General features: G+C 32.1%; 2 protein-coding genes across 2 annotated transcripts; one reads left to right on the top strand and one right to left on the bottom strand.

Annotated features, from left to right (window-relative positions):
* Positions 1 to 17: 17 nt before the first annotated feature.
* Positions 18 to 2,973, bottom strand: LOC114367048 (probable protein ABIL5). Its single transcript, XM_028324134.1, has 8 exons — positions 2,685 to 2,973; positions 2,470 to 2,552; positions 1,570 to 1,717; positions 1,101 to 1,200; positions 949 to 985; positions 653 to 810; positions 472 to 536; positions 18 to 349 (listed from the first exon to the last, which is right to left on the bottom strand). The coding sequence occupies exons 1-8, from the start codon at positions 2,772 to 2,774 to the stop codon at positions 263 to 265; spliced, it is 768 nt and encodes a 255-aa protein (XP_028179935.1). The 5' UTR covers positions 2,775 to 2,973; the 3' UTR covers positions 18 to 262.
* Positions 2,974 to 7,313: 4,340 nt separating this feature from the next.
* LOC114368875 (peroxisomal fatty acid beta-oxidation multifunctional protein AIM1-like) lies at positions 7,314 to 15,031 on the top strand. Its single transcript, XM_028326152.1, has 18 exons — positions 7,314 to 7,627; positions 7,722 to 7,793; positions 7,900 to 7,962; positions 8,117 to 8,173; positions 8,254 to 8,321; positions 8,431 to 8,512; positions 8,623 to 8,678; positions 9,087 to 9,389; positions 9,559 to 9,645; positions 9,793 to 9,967; positions 10,491 to 10,612; positions 10,869 to 11,032; positions 12,378 to 12,632; positions 12,981 to 13,102; positions 13,220 to 13,341; positions 13,521 to 13,669; positions 14,312 to 14,450; positions 14,709 to 15,031. Exons 1-18 carry the CDS (start codon positions 7,534 to 7,536, stop codon positions 14,751 to 14,753), a joined length of 2,175 nt encoding a protein of 724 aa, XP_028181953.1. The 5' UTR covers positions 7,314 to 7,533; the 3' UTR covers positions 14,754 to 15,031.
* The last annotated feature ends 1,025 nt before the right edge of the window (positions 15,032 to 16,056 follow it).

Here is a 16,056-nt window from a genome sequence, read left to right as displayed (position 1 = left end):
TGGTACCTGAAGTCTTGTTCAGTTCAAAAGTTTTAAGTTCAATGAGTATCAACATTCACATGTGCTAAATCTAAATCATTATAACCATGATGACGTTTCCTACCAAAATTACATAAATAACTACTTCAAAGTGCCTCAAAATATAAATATTTGTAAATAATGTTTGGTTCCTGAATCAAACAACTAACATTGAACTGCCACATGAAAATGATAGACCACCACCATGAGTACTAGCACATGAAGCAATAGGCAACATTGTTTTTTATTGGATTCTTTTTGTACGCCGTATGAACCATAAGATGTCACTGCCATGCAAGGATCTTCTATGGCGTGCAACCTTCGGGGAACCCTACAAAAGAAAATAAAAACAAGCCTTTAACAATTACAATCTATGACTTGGGGAGAAACCAGTTTATTATGTAACAAGCATCATGAACATGAAACAGGAAAGAGTATAGAAAGCAAACTCACTTGGAAATGAAATGTAGGATTTGAAACTTTTGTTAAGACTGACAAACCGTCCGGAATCGGTACCACTATAGTTTTAGAATGGAAAGAAAATCATGTTAGCTAGAGATGCAACTCAAAGAAAGTCATGTAGAAGAACAAAATATTATAATGTTGCTATTAGAAAGACACAATGTTGTAGTACCCATGGTCAAATTATGCTCCTTCAATGTAGTAAAGCTGGTTGGCTTCAAATTCTTATCTCCATGTGGCTTTTGGGTGTACAAAAAGAGTGGCAAATCCTCATGCTTTTCTAGTATGTGTTTATCATCTAATTTTGAGGTATCTTCAGTTTTAGAATCTCTGCATTGGATAGAAATAAAATATAATCAAGACCAAACTGAAATATAAAATATACTTCTTTTTCATGCAGACAATGAGAAAACATATGGTCAAACATTAACTATTGTTAGATTCATAAGGGTATTGAGGAATGAGTACCTTAATTTCTCGCTGCTTGATCTCTCAAGGATGGGTGCTGATCAGGGAAAGCAAGTAAAAAACAAATGAGATAAATATAATGTAATTGATTTCAATCATACATTTTTGTCCCTATCAAAAGAATCAAGGGGTGACATTATATAAATATTTACGTGATGATAAATATCGTGTATGGAGTCTTGGCAGTTTCTCCCTCCATCTCATTTTTGTGAGCGCAAGCTTATCAGCATATTGTTCACATGAGAAAAGTCTCTGTCGAAAAGACCATCATCAGTAACTGTTATAGATTTGCTGTATATGTTAAATTTAATTTCTTTTTTCTCCTCCGCTGATATTCTAACATTAGTTTTGTACATTTCTATGGTAACAAGTAATTCATTATATTGTGATCATAAATTTTTCATAAGATTTATATGTATTGTTACTAACAAGTTGTTTTTTTTCAAATAAATATAAATTAATCAGCAATATAAACATAAACTATTAGCTTGCATAAAAAGTTGTTAATGTTACGAATTTATGGTTTGATAATACTATTATCCTCTATTTTATGAAAATTCATAATGATTAAAATAACATTATGCATATTTTGAGCAAGTGCAAAATAATAATAATACTAACTTGTTTGAGGCACCGGATTCTAGACTCAGCCTCAGAAAATGCATTTGTTTGAGAAATAAGGTCATCAAGATTAGCCGAGACGTTCCCAAGATGATCAACAACAGTAACCATGGCCCTGCATATGTATTCTTTTGTATTTTCCAACACACTGCAAGATATAGTACATATTCCAATCAGTCGCAGGTCATAGTGTCCATCCGACAAACAACAATTTGTTTTTTAAATAAAAATTAGAAAGCTCAATGGGAAAAAAAGGAATAACAGAATAAATCTAAACTTTTTGTACCATATTTCTTGGATTTTTAAGCAAATTGTGTGACCTTCTAAAAGCACTATAACAATAATATCTCGTCTTCATATTCATACCTTCCTAAATTAGCACACATAGACATGGTTATTAAAATTTAATTTTCATGCATGTAAGGATTCTTACACTATCAATCAATCAAGTATGAGTTATTATAAAAGTCAATTATTAACTTATCATATATGACAATCTATGATTAATGTATTTAAATTAAATTCTAGTTATTTGCATTCATTGATTTGTGTATTATGTTATGCCAAAACTTTATGGTTATGCCTATTGATTTGGGGACACAACTTAAACCCAAAACAAGGGTGGAAAATGAACTTCTAAGTCCAAGCCTGCACTTATATGGGCTGGTGCAACACCAGGGTGACACTCCGAAAGGCCCCTCACAGGCCACAAATGTTAGCAAATTATTCAACACAAGGATAAAAAGCATTTGCCATGTAGACATGACTGGTCACATGTCATGTCTACATGGACCACCATAGGGAAAATGAATCCTGAACCTGATAGCAAACTGTCAAAGATAAAAACATAAGGCAGAAAATAACATTCAGATTGATAATAAGAGTGTAGAAAGGACTCACTCTCTCTTAGCTTCACTTTTCAAGAAAGTTGTTTCACAATAATCTGCAGCATGGTGCAACTGAGACTGCGATTCTCTTAGCTCCTAAAACCACCATAACCAAAACACAGAACTTCATAGAAAAACTGTAGAAGAATACTAGAACAACAGAAAGAAATAGATTACATACAAATATTATACAACAGAGTACATGTGCATATATAGTTATATATGAACCTGAAGAGACTTGTGAAAGCGCATGTTTTCTTCTACTTGAGGCTCAGCTTCTGTTTTTTCAAGGGAAGGAGACTTGAAATCCACCTCCATGCTCTTCTTACTTGATTCAGATGAAGAAACAAGAGCGAAAACAATGCTAAGACAAGTATAGACTTCACAAGAGTTCCTTATCTACTCCTTTTGTTGAATGAGACTTGTGGATGTATGTGAGTATATATGCCTTGTTTTTGTGCAGCTTATAAGGGGCTACTATGTCATGTCACCAATGGAGGCTTGTATGTGTTGTGAGTTGTGACATGTTGAAACAAACAAAACTCAATAAAGAGCTGACTAGCAAACACTAATAATTTGGTGGAACATGACAAATAACAGTTTCAGTCCCGTGACATTCTGTTTTTCCCTTTTGTGAGCTTTTATGTTAAAAAGTCACGGTAATGACTGACACTACACTAGTACTTGCATTACACATACACATTTAATTTTATACCCATTTAAAAATTGACTGTACAAACAATTGAAGCTTAGAACTGCTGATACGGATTACCTTCTAAAATTCTTTAGATAAGGACAAGGTAGTGTTGCTTTTATTCTTGTATTATCTCACACAATATATATATATATATATATATATATATATATGATAAGGTAAAAACAAAATCAAATAATTGCATATCATATTTTGAAATGCACATAAAGGGGTGAGATTGTTCAGATTTGGTTTGAGTTAAATGGCACACGCAACTATGCAAAGGGCTCATGTGATGGATGTTGATAGATGGGCACATTTGTAAAGGATGCCTCTCGTTGAAGAAATGACAGTGTGCCTAAGTGCCTTAATTAAGCAAATGATTCTAGTCCATTTTTTTAAAGTTGGATAGAATTAATTTTGAATCATTGAATGTAGTTGGAATGTGTCCAAATTAATTTTAATTTATAAAGTTTACATTGAAAGGTATGATTTGCTTAAAAAAAACATTGAAAGGTATGATGATAGGGGGAATTGATTTTAGGTGTTTTAAAAATAAACAGTGTTTTAAAGAGGATATGCTCATGAATACAACAATTTTTAGTTCCAACGGTTAGTAGTTTACAACAGAAGGATTGGAGTGATGGGGAAGAAGAAAAGAAAAGAAAACTTAAATCATACTTGCTTCTCACTACATTGACCACTACACCGAAAGCTAGCAACGCATGTGCAGTGAAAGAAAATGCTACTATTCTTAAAATCAACACAAAGAAGAGAGTTTTTTTTTTCTTATTTGGATAATAAAAGATTTTTTTTCTGTTTTATTTATACCTTCAGTAACGTGTGCTTCATTCAGAAGTTTTTTATTGAAAAAAAATTATTTGATTATGAGAATGCCAGTTGAGAGAGAAATTTTGAATTGGTTGGTGTGGAATTCATATTTACGATTGATAATATTTTTTTGGTGGAGTTTACGATTGATAATTTGATACTATAGTTTATGTCATTTAATATTTCTAGGTGCGTGGAAGTATTTAATACTGATTAACATTCTAGTTACGAAAAATGTTTTTAATTGCAATAAATTGAATTGTCAAACCACCAATCAATTCTCCAAATAAAATAAAATATCTCTGATTTTTGTACATTTCTTGAGATGTTCCCCTTTAAATTAATTCATGGTTGCCAAGATTTCAAATATTGAAACTCCTTTGCATATGCAGTTACAATAGCTGATCTTGCACACTTCCCATTTTGAAGAGGATCAAAATAAAATAGATAAGGAGGTAGGGGGATTGGGGGTACTTCAACGTATCATGAAGTTAATTCATCAGAATGCACAAGTAGGCTTCAGGACTCAAGTTCATGGAAACAATAATACATAAATGAAAGCAAGTTAACTCAATGGAAGATTTTGAATTATATTCAGATTTTTTAAACTAAACATATGAATTTTTATAAGGCTACATGAGCCAACAATTAAAGGAGAGACATAGAAGAAGAAAAAAAGAAATACTTTCAGCATCAAATCCAGTAAGATATACTATACAAGCTAGTTTGAAGTTTCTAGAGATTGTTTATCAAAGCCAACTGAATTTCATGCTCAGTCAGCATGCATTTCTTCCCATGTTGTGCTGAACACAATGTTGTGACCTGAAAAAGGTTTTATCTTGCAATAAATGGCATTCCAATGCAAATGAACTTGTTTAGCTAAACGCATAACAGTGTCTTCCTCAGAGGATCATACAGTACTATATATCATATTTGATTTAGAAACGCCATAGAACTGTATTAATCAGGGAAATGCTAGCGATTAGATGCATTAAATCTTAAGGCATAATGCATGGTAATGCATTATTAATTGACAAAAATTCATTCACAGTTCATAATAGCCAAAAGACTCATTTTTAAATTGATGAGGATAGATTGAACCAGCTCAAGAAGTAATTGCACGCATGATCTTTGAAGATATCAGTTGAGGCCTCAAGATTGCAACTAGCCATAGATGAGTGCTAGTATGTCATCACACAGTAACATCATGAAGGCATGTAAATAATTGTAAAATAGAGAGATAAGCATTAGAGTTAGTACTTTCATTCACCAGGGTACAGAGGTCAGAGATCAGTACTTAGTAACATAATCTTTGATTGCGTTTGTGTCTATTGAATTCCTATCAAAATTCAATAAGTGGAGTATTAGAAAAAGTAAACAGCATCCAGAATTTTTAGCTACAATCAGCGTGCTTCCAATCCCTACTCAGAACACTCCCATCCTCTCAAGTGCAAACGCACATATGAAATGCTGCCACCAGCACATTTGTTATGGACTTGATAAATCCATTTCATAAGTGAATTTAGAGGGCTATTAAAACGAAATTTCATAATGTTCTATGCATTCTTGAAAGAAGCTATAGGGATTATTAGTTCTATTGTAAAATATTCATTATAGATAGATTAGTTATTTACATAATTTCCATCTCAACTTCATAGAAAAATCTTGTAATCATGCTGATAGAACAGACACCTAAAGGGAGAGGAAGGAGGCAAGATATGATGGACTTGGCTACAGGACTGGTAGTGGCCTAAGGAAGTGGATTCTCTTAATTCACACATTTGTGAATTTGAATCTTTGAATAATCTAAACTAGACTAGACATGTGTTTCATGCATAAGCTTTTTGTTTAAAGTTTAATCTGATTAGTACAATGTTAGTTAAGAAAGAAACTTTTAATCAGGTCATGTGGAATCTTGTAAAAGAACCATGACCATTCAATTTAAATGTATTTGATACAAATTTTTTAATATAGAAAATTTATTATATTAAAAATGGTTTATTACATAACATTAAATATAAATTAAAGTAAATTTTTTCTTTGCTTCCGCCAAATTCCAAATTAGTCATATTTTTTTCTTCTAAAAACATCTATAATACATAATTGATTAAATAAGTTATTTATGTTAATTTTATGGATTTTTTAATTCTACGTAACTTTGAGTATTTTATATGAAAATTTATTTTAATGCTGAAATTGTTAAAATGGGTATTTTATATATTATTTATGATATAAATGTATTAAACAATTATTATTTATAAAAGTAATAATGTTTATATTAGCAAGGTCATGTCATCTACTTTAATAAAAATAATAATTAAGTAACGTTATTAAAGTTAAACAAATTATGTAAATACACAAAAGATGCTCTAAAATAAACTTCCCTACTAGTTGGAATATTTTAAGTTATTATCAATCACTTCAACGGCCATAGCATTATTGTGCTGCGCTGTTTCCCACGTGTAGCACCCATCCAATTTTTATTTTGGGACGGAACACACACACACGACACGACAACGTCGTGGTTAGTGAGTCAACACTATATTCCATTTTATGAAATATTATAACATAATTGAAATTAGTGTTTCAACTAATTTTCATATCGTAATAAAAAAACTAATTTTCATTTCACATTTAATTATATTTTTTATTTATTAAAATTATTAATCAATTAAAAACGTGTAACATAAAATTTAGTAAAGATGTTGCCACACGCATCTATATTTTTTAATTTATAAAAAATATTAGTAATGTGCCAACTTTAAATACGTTTTACATATAAGAAATATCAATAATAACATTAACACAATTTCTATCTTATTTAAACTTATTAAAAAAATTAAGAAAAAAACACATTAAATAAAAATAAGAATCGTACAAGTTTACAATTTCAAAAGTTTAAAGACTATTTTTTTTTACACAAAGTTTTGTTACATTGTAACGTGGATCGGTAATAAAAATAAGTTTCATATACTTAATCACATTTAAGTTTTTCATTCTTTCTTAAAAATATATTGTATAATGATCAATTTAAATTCTCTCATCAAAATGTATTGTTGGAAATTGAATTACGTCCATTAAATAAAATTTAAAAAAACATATATGCACTATGGAATTAATTTACAAGTCAATCAATTAAAAATTTAAATAAGTATTATAAAATTCAACTTAATAATTAGGATCACCGTATAAAATTTTTATATTTGTAAATGCATAATCTGTTTTTTCCTCTATTTTTATTAAATTTTATTGAATTGATAATAAATTTTCACTAATAAAAAAAAACATGTTTAGAAGAACTCTAGTCTAGTAGTGTGAATAACAAAAATTATGATTTCTTAATTTTCTTGATTGCGAGAGTCAGTAGCGAAATCCCCCCGAAATGATGAAGGGTCTTTCTTTACATTGATTGTCAGTTTGCCACTTTCTACTTTCCATCATCGCCTTGGGACTTATCCTTCTTAAACCCATTTCCTTCACTTCCATTTCATGCGAAAAAGCCTTACTTGATTCTTCGAAAAGGAAGGAACTTGGGACTTGTTTCTCTCAGAGATGGCGTTGCCTAAGGTTGATTTCGAGGTTGGAGCTGATGGGGTTGCTGTCATCACTATGTGCAACCCACCCGTCAATGCTTTGGCCATTCCAAGTCAGCTTTATTCACCAATTCATTCTCTTTTTTATTTATTTTATTTTTTTTATATTTTATGTGTGATATTTTACTTTTGTTGTTGTTTGATTAGTTATCATGGGGTTGAAGAACAGATTTGATGAGGCAGCTAGGAGGAATGATGTGAAAGCTATAGTTTTGACTGGTAACATTATTATTCGGATGGCCCGTATATGATTTTTTTTTTTAAAGATGGTGGCTTTGATTTATACAATTGATGACAATTTGATTGTTTCCATCTTGATTTTCAGGCAAAGGTGGGAGATTTTCTGGTGGATTTGATATCAGTGTTATGCAGAAGGTTCACCGGACTGGTAAGCTATATGCTATGATCACACACATGATACATCCGTTTAGTGAAATTTGGATGGGTACAAAATTACAAAATTTAGGTAAAATTATGGTTATGAGTATTGTGAGTTATGAAATTTAAATTAACTGCATTTGCTGTTTTTTATTTCTTGACAGGGGATTCCTCGCATCTCCCTGATGTCTCAGTGGAACTAGTAGTTAATTCAATTGAAGGTTCTGACTAGGCATTGCCTTGGTGTTTCTGTAAGTGTGAGTTTTGTATTGTTATTAATTAGCATTGTTGATAAATGCAGATTCGAAGAAGCCTGTTGTTGCAGCAGTAGCAGGGCTTGCTCTTGGAGGTGGCTTAGAACTGGCTATGGTTAGTTTTTTGTCAATGAGAAGCCGTGTTGTAATTGTTCCTTTAAATAAGAATTGTTGTCCTAGTGTCTTCATTAGTGCATGGAATGTAACACCTTGTCCTTGTGTAGGGATGCCATGCCCGTATTGCGGCTCCAAGAGCTCAATTGGGTCTACCAGAGCTGACTCTTGGTATTATTCCTGGATTTGGAGGTAATCAACATTTGCATGCACATATGTTCAGTAATCTGGATTAGGTGTAAGGAATTTTTCATCATTTAGTAGCACTTACTGAAATGTTTATAAAATTTGTAATTTTTAAGGAACACAGCGTCTTCCAAGGCTTATTGGGCTGTCTAAAGCTGTTGAAATGATGCTGGTAAGATGTTGACCACTCATTTAATTGTTTGAGTTTCCACTGCCTTTTTACCACATTCGATGAGCGCAAATACTTATTTAATAATGAGCTGTGCAATTGTAAAAAGAAAAAGAATAGAAGAAAGTGGGAAAACTGGAGATCTTACTTTGTTGGCAAAGTGTAAAACATAATTGTACTCACTAAATTTGATGAATATAGACTGGAAGAAGAATTAGAAAGAATGAATTCTATGTTTGTGGCACTTGAGATCTTCATTATAATGTATAGCATTTTTGCAGACTTTCATTCTAGTTGCAATAATTTTTTCCCCTGGAAGTCATCATGCATATAATTTTACCTATATATTTTTTGAAAAAGCTTTGTGCTGAAAAAAAATGTGAATTAAATATGACATTTCATTTTATGCAGACATCTAAACCAATCACATCGGAAGAAGGGAGGAAATTAGGACTTATTGATGCTATTGTGTCTTCTGAGGAGTTACTAAAGGCATCTAGGTTGTGGGCACTTGAAATTGGAGAGAGGTGCAAACCTTGGGTTCGTTCACTTCATAGGACGGACAAAATTGGTTCTCTGTCTGAAGCACGTGAGGTGTTGAGAACTGCCAGGCAACAAGTAAAGAAGACTGTTCCACATTTGCCTCAGCAGCTGGCTTGTGTAGATGTGATTGAACATGGAATAGTCCATGGAGGCTACAGTGGTGTTCTAAAGGTATTATTAGTTCCATGATATAGTCTTTGTTCAGAAGTAAATATGTGCTTTCTTCCTTCCATTTTTATTCACTCTGTTTCTTCTCATATTAATGTTTAGTCTGAGATAGACATTTTTTTTAGGTCTAGCATGGTTAGCATTCACAGCTAATAACTAAATCTTATTGCAGGAGGCAGAAGTATTCAAACAATTGGTTGTATCTGACACCGCAAAAGGTTTAATTAATGTCTTCTTTTCTCAGCGGGCGATATCAAAGGTACATGGCTAGATATGACCTTTGTTGGTTTAGGTTTTAATACGGATTTCTCATCTTCTCTTGGCTAAACTTGAGGAAACAACTACTGATAGTTTACTCAGGTTTATTTATGTTATTCACCATTCACTAACTACTGTCTTTTGGCAGGTGCCTGGCGTAACCGATATCGGCCTTAAGCCCAGAAATGTGAAAAAAGCTGCTGTTATTGGAGGAGGTCTAATGGGTTCTGGCATTGCTACAGCTCTTATACTAGGCAACATTCATGTTATACTCAAGGAAATCAATCCTGAATTTCTTCTGAAGGGAATAAAAACAATAGAAGGTAATTATTTCAGTCATGTGAGTGAAGTAGGAATAATTGGATACACAGGATCAATTGGTGAAGTTGGGATAATTGGATGCAGAAGATCAATTGTTTATTGGTCGATGCTAATAATAAGCTGTTATTAGTTCCTTTGAGTAGTGTCTTCCATTGTCTGGGATTTTTATATACAAATATCACGCTCAGAAGAATTATTCTGAGGTCATTTTTAATATGCACTTGTTATCAAATGGTTGGTTTAATATGCACATCATCACTAGTACATTTTCAGGACATTGATTAGTATACGTAATTGCTATTAAAATGGATGTTAACGGCTTAATGCTCTTAGCTGTAAATATTATTTGGAGTTATTACAACTTTGGTGGTATAGTTTTCTGAAGGATGAATTTCTCCTTCGTTAACTTTTTAATGGAACACAAGGAAAGGCTTATGAAAAGTGTAAACTACTCTCAGTCTCATCCTTCATACATATGATAATTTTGTAACATTTTTAATGTATTTGTTTCATTTTGCATGACAGCAAATGTTAATGGCTTAGTAAGAAGAGGAAAGTTGACGAAACAGAAGGCAGATGCTGCACTGTCACTGCTTAGAGGTGTTCTGGATTACTCAGAATTTAAAGATGTGGACTTGGTCATTGAGGTTGGTTGCCTGAAGTCCTTATTGCTTTACTTTTTTTTTTAAAAGCCTTATTGTTTTACTTGGAAAGTAGCTGACATGGTTTAGAATTTTGGAATTTGGATCCTTTAAAGAACTTGGCATAGTTCTTTTCTTATAAACATTTATTCTTCAGTTCATTTCCTCAGTTTTATGGCACAACAGAGGATATATGTGACATTTCTTTGCTGATACTGTTGTCTGATCAAATTTAAATAGCATGAATTTTCTCTCTCTGCAGGCTGTAATTGAAAATATCAGTCTCAAACAAACTATATTTAGTGATCTTGAGAAGATTTGTCCTCCACACTGCATTTTAGCATCAAACACATCAACTATTGACCTTGATGTTGTTGGTAAAACGACCAGCTCTCAAAATCGCATTGCGGGTGCTCATTTTTTCAGGTTATACAACTCATTTTTCTTGTTGTCTTCATTTTTAAAATAAAAAAGGACTTGTTTATTTTCTAGATCAGTGATTTAAGTTAAAGAGGGAGTGTTTTTTCTGAGAATAGAAACAAATACCTCATTAAAATTTCTTTGTATTTTTGTTTTTGTTTTTATACATTGAGAAAAGTTAACTGCACTTTGATATCCCTTTGGCACCTAGTTCACTTCTCAGGGGAATTGATGGAATGTAAACATTGTCTTGCTCTTCTATGTTGAACATTTAGAAGAATAAAACATGATTGAGCATCAGAGTTTGTTTTATTATGAATACTACTTGTTGAAAATGCTGGGCTATTTTTTTTTTTTTTGGGGGGGGGGGGGGGGGGGGGGGGTTGCAGTTGCAGGTGGGTGGGGGAGTATGTTTAATCTCTGGCAGCAGGTTTTTGTTGTGGATTCATCCATGATATACTTGCTTGATCCACCAGCAGAATTACCCCAACTTTTTTTAGAGTATTATTTCATACAAGGGATATAGAAGCTTTAATTCATCCTCTTATAAAAGCAACATGAGAGCATAATGTCGCTGGCTGATTTTTAAAAGGTTTTCTGGATACTGCAAAACTTTTCAGCTCAAAGTTTTGTTTAACTATAAGCTGTATATAGTGAAGCCACATATAAATTATTTTCTATCCTTTGGTATATACTTTTGCAGTTTTTTTTTTTTGCTCTGGTAATCTATTTCTTGTATTGATGTGAATGACTAAGAAACTATGTTTGTCAGCAATAGGTTCTATGATTTCTTTGGTCAGGAGAAAACAGACAGATGAAGTAATTCATTCCTATATTTCAAAGAAGTTAGACCTGTCAAGAGGCTAGTTTCAGGCTGGATTTGATTTGAATAATTTAATTGACCCTTAGGCAAAGAGAATTCAGATAAACTGTAATGAATTTAATATTATTTATGTATTCATCATTTTTAAATTGGTTTTCTGAGGTCTATTCCAGTTGAGACTATTGTTATTTTCAAATATCTTCTTTCCACTGGGATTCATGTTCATGTACTTTATAGTTCATTTAATGACTACAGATCCCTCACTAGATCCTAGTCAAAAGGCTATTATAGTTATTTAGTTAATATAGTCACATTATTGCCCCTAAAAGATGCTTACAATTGCCATTTACTCAAAAAAAGGCAACTTTATGCTACACACTTAACCTCTGCTATAGATGTTTCTGAATTCTGGTAGTTAATGTCTCAGCTTAGATATTGAAATTACATGTTTCTTGTACTAAGATCATGTTTTAAATAACTGAAGACATGTTTTATGGATGCTTTCTGACTTTATTTATTGGTATACAGTCCTGCCCACATTATGCCTCTTTTGGAGATTATACGAACCGATAAAACATCTGCACAAGTGATTCTTGATCTGATAACAGTTGGTAAAATCATAAAGAAGACACCTGTTGTGGTGGGTAATTGTACTGGCTTTGCAGTGAATAAAACATTCTTCCCATATTCACAAGGTGCCCATTTGTTGGTCAACTTGGGCGTGGATGTTTTCAGAATTGACACATTGATACGCAACTTTGGCTTTCCGATTGGTCCTTTCCAGTAATTCTCTTCTCTTAGGACTTCTGTATTTCCCAAGATACATGTCAATTAAAATGTCACACTTCAATTGATTTATTAATCCATGTTAACCCTCTGCCCTGCATTCCCAATACATGCACTTACAAATTAACACTATGCATCTGCCAATGATGCTATTTCAATATCTTGAAGTTTCTAGTTCAATCCTATGCTATATAATCTGTTTGAAGTCAATGTGGAATTTTGAAACACACCTTTAAGGACTGACATAAAGAAAAAGTTAATGGTTTCATGGGTATGTGAGGAACCAAGCATAAAGTCTTGCACTGTAGTTCTGTAATATGAAGTCAATCTTTCTGTGACTTGTAGGCTTCAAGACTTGGCTGGCTATGGAGTTGCCGTTGCTACCTCAAAAGTATTTGCTGATGCTTTTTCTGATCGCATATTTAAATCTCCACTGCTTGATCTTCTGATCAAATCTGGGCGAAATGGTAATAGTGTATCAATGCGTTTTTTTTTTTTTAATAATTCCTACTTTCTCTGTACAGGGAACATTTTGTGTGAATATAATCAATTATTTCTGACCTTGGCTATCTCTGCCCTACCAGGCAAAAACAATGGGAAAGGGTACTACATTTATGAAAAGGCTGGCAAGCCAAAACCTGATCCTTCAATACTACCAATCATTGAGGAGTCTAGAAGACTTTGCAATATTATGCCCAATGGAAAGGTGGTTTTATTTGGCAGTGATATAAAGACTCCCATTTATATTAGCAATTGAATTGAAATTGACATTATTACTTTCCAAGTGTTGGTTTGATCTATAAGCTTCCTCTCAAACAAGATGGAAAATAGATATTTGCCTGTCATTGGGTGAAGGAAAACTAACAGTTTTTGTTTTATTTGCAGCCTATATCTGTTACTGACCAAGAGATCGTGGAGATGATACTCTTCCCAGTAGTTAATGAGGCATGCCGTGTTCTAGAAGATGGAGTTGTTATTCGAGCATCAGACCTTGACATTGCATCTGTTCTTGGAATGAGCTTCCCAAATTACCGGTTTGATTTCCTTTATTCACTCTTTAAAATTGACAATAACTGAGAAATGGGACCAAGGAGATAAAGCTGAATCTTCAAAAATAATATGCACAGTGTGCAATAAAGAAATAAAAACCAATAACCGATAAGGAACAGCAACAAAAATGAAAAACAAAATGAGATGTGTTGTTAGAGAAAGCCAAAAGGTGCTACTGGTCCACCTGGCTAATTGCAAGTGACATGCAGCACAACATAATTTTATTTGGAGAAAACAAAAGAGAAGCTATCGAAGATTATTTGCTAAATCTTTTTGTGCCTATTATGCATCAACCAAGGAGCAATGAAGTGCATGAATCACTAAGAAAGGGCATTATAAAGTTATCGCATGGTTACATAATTAAATATAACAATTTGCAAACTGTTTGAACTCCTTATAACCTAAACTTGTGTCCAGGTTGCAAAACATAATTGTTTATGTTTAATCAAGATCTGATGAAATGTGAAATTAGTAATCTTTTTTATCTGAAGAAAGTAGAATTGATAATAATGTTCTTGTGTCCCATGTACTTTCAGTTTCCTCCAGCATTTGTGTTTTGACTTTTGAACAGTTTGCATACTTTATATATCAGCCCTGTTGTTTAGCTTGTGTTACTTTTTTGGTAGGGGTGGCATTGTTTTCTGGGCAGACTTGGTTGGGGCTAATCATATATATACCAGCCTAAAAAAATGGGCACAATTATATGGTAACTTCTATAAACCCTCAAGGTATTTGGAAGAAAGAGCACTCAAAGGCATTCCCTTGGTAAGTTGCATGTTCTTTATTTTTTAATCAAATAAATTTCATGAAATTCAGATTTAATTATGTGTATGATTTAATCATATTGATTACTCAAACACGTTTAGGGGTACATGGGAAAGTTTCAACAATTTAAATTAAGCACTAGCTTGCAAGTGGGGTACTTTTGTAGGGATCAAAATACTAGTTATTATGTACTGTCTTTCTTATCATATAAACAAGATCAAGTGCTTGACGTTGTTGTATATTTTGTATTGGTTGCAGAGTGCACCTGCTTCATCTACTCCAAAGTCAATGGCACGTCTATGAGAAAGCCAAGTGTTGAGCATATATGTTGGATGTTCTACAATAGAAAATGTAACAACCAATGCTTGCTTCCTTCCTAGATTAAAGAATAAATTATTAAATTTGGTTTCACAAAGAGAAAAATCGAAGGAAAATAATTGTTTCTTGGGGTGACGAGGTATAGCCTCAGTTTGCTACTTTAATCTTAAGTGATTGGGATTTCGTTGAGTCCCCGTTGTCGAGCTCTTCTGAAAAGTTTGCCTTCAAGTTTGGTATGCGTTTTAATTTTACTTGATTTAACATGTTTGCTTAGCATGAAATTACGTTCCAAGCGAAACGATTCAATTTCAGTAACAACGAATGTTCCAGTAATTTTTTCAGTTGATAAAAGTGGGGTTTGAGTAACATTTATGTTGAGTAAAATTGATTTGGGTTAAAGGCGAGTAACATTTAACTACATTTATATTTATACAAGAGTCTACTACAAAAGAAAATGATTGGTGGCCACGAATTTTAAAAAAATTATACACAATTTAAAAAATATTTTTTAATATCAAATTTTACAAAATTGTATCAAAATGTAAACTGTAGAGCCCGTGTAGTTACCATTTATTGCTTGACTTAATAATGCTAATGCTAGTATAGTAAAAGCTAGTGTATCATTGAAGTGTGTTGTTTACTTTTCCTTTAGGGATGCTTTGGATAACCTCGTATTATGCAATTGTGTCAGGTGGATATTGATACTTGAAGGTTGCTTTCTAATCACCGTTTCTTTTCTATCTTATTTTTTCATGGGATAATACTTAAATGAGTCAATTTTAATATTTTTTATGATTTTAATCAATTATCAGAAAAAAAAATTAAAAAATTATTCACGTTATACAATTAAAATTAAAATGAATAATAATTAATATACTAAGGACAAAGTATGATTCACATTCATATGATCAAATACGAAGCAAGAAAGAAAAAATATGATTAAACATTTCTTTTTTCATTTTTTGACTATGAATGTTTTAATATAAAAAATAAAATATTTACATAATAAATAATAAAGTTATGCTATTTTGATTATACAAAATAGTTAAATTCAATTTTTTTTTGAAGAAACAACGGTGAACAAATGTATTTTTCACAATATTTCGTATAATTAGACTTATAGGCTATTAAAAATACAGAAAATACATTATAGAATATTTCTAATGAAAATAACATTTAGTTTTAATAAATGGTTTACGTACTCAACGATAATTTATGATAAAATATAATGTAAACTATTAAAATGTATAAGCATTTGGAATAATACATAAAACACAAGTTATAATAG

This window comes from Glycine soja, chromosome 9 (genome assembly GCF_004193775.1).
Source record: "Glycine soja cultivar W05 chromosome 9, ASM419377v2, whole genome shotgun sequence".
NCBI classification, from domain to species: Eukaryota; Viridiplantae; Streptophyta; class Magnoliopsida; order Fabales; family Fabaceae; genus Glycine; species Glycine soja.
This window is presented reverse-complemented; position numbering and strand designations above follow the sequence as displayed.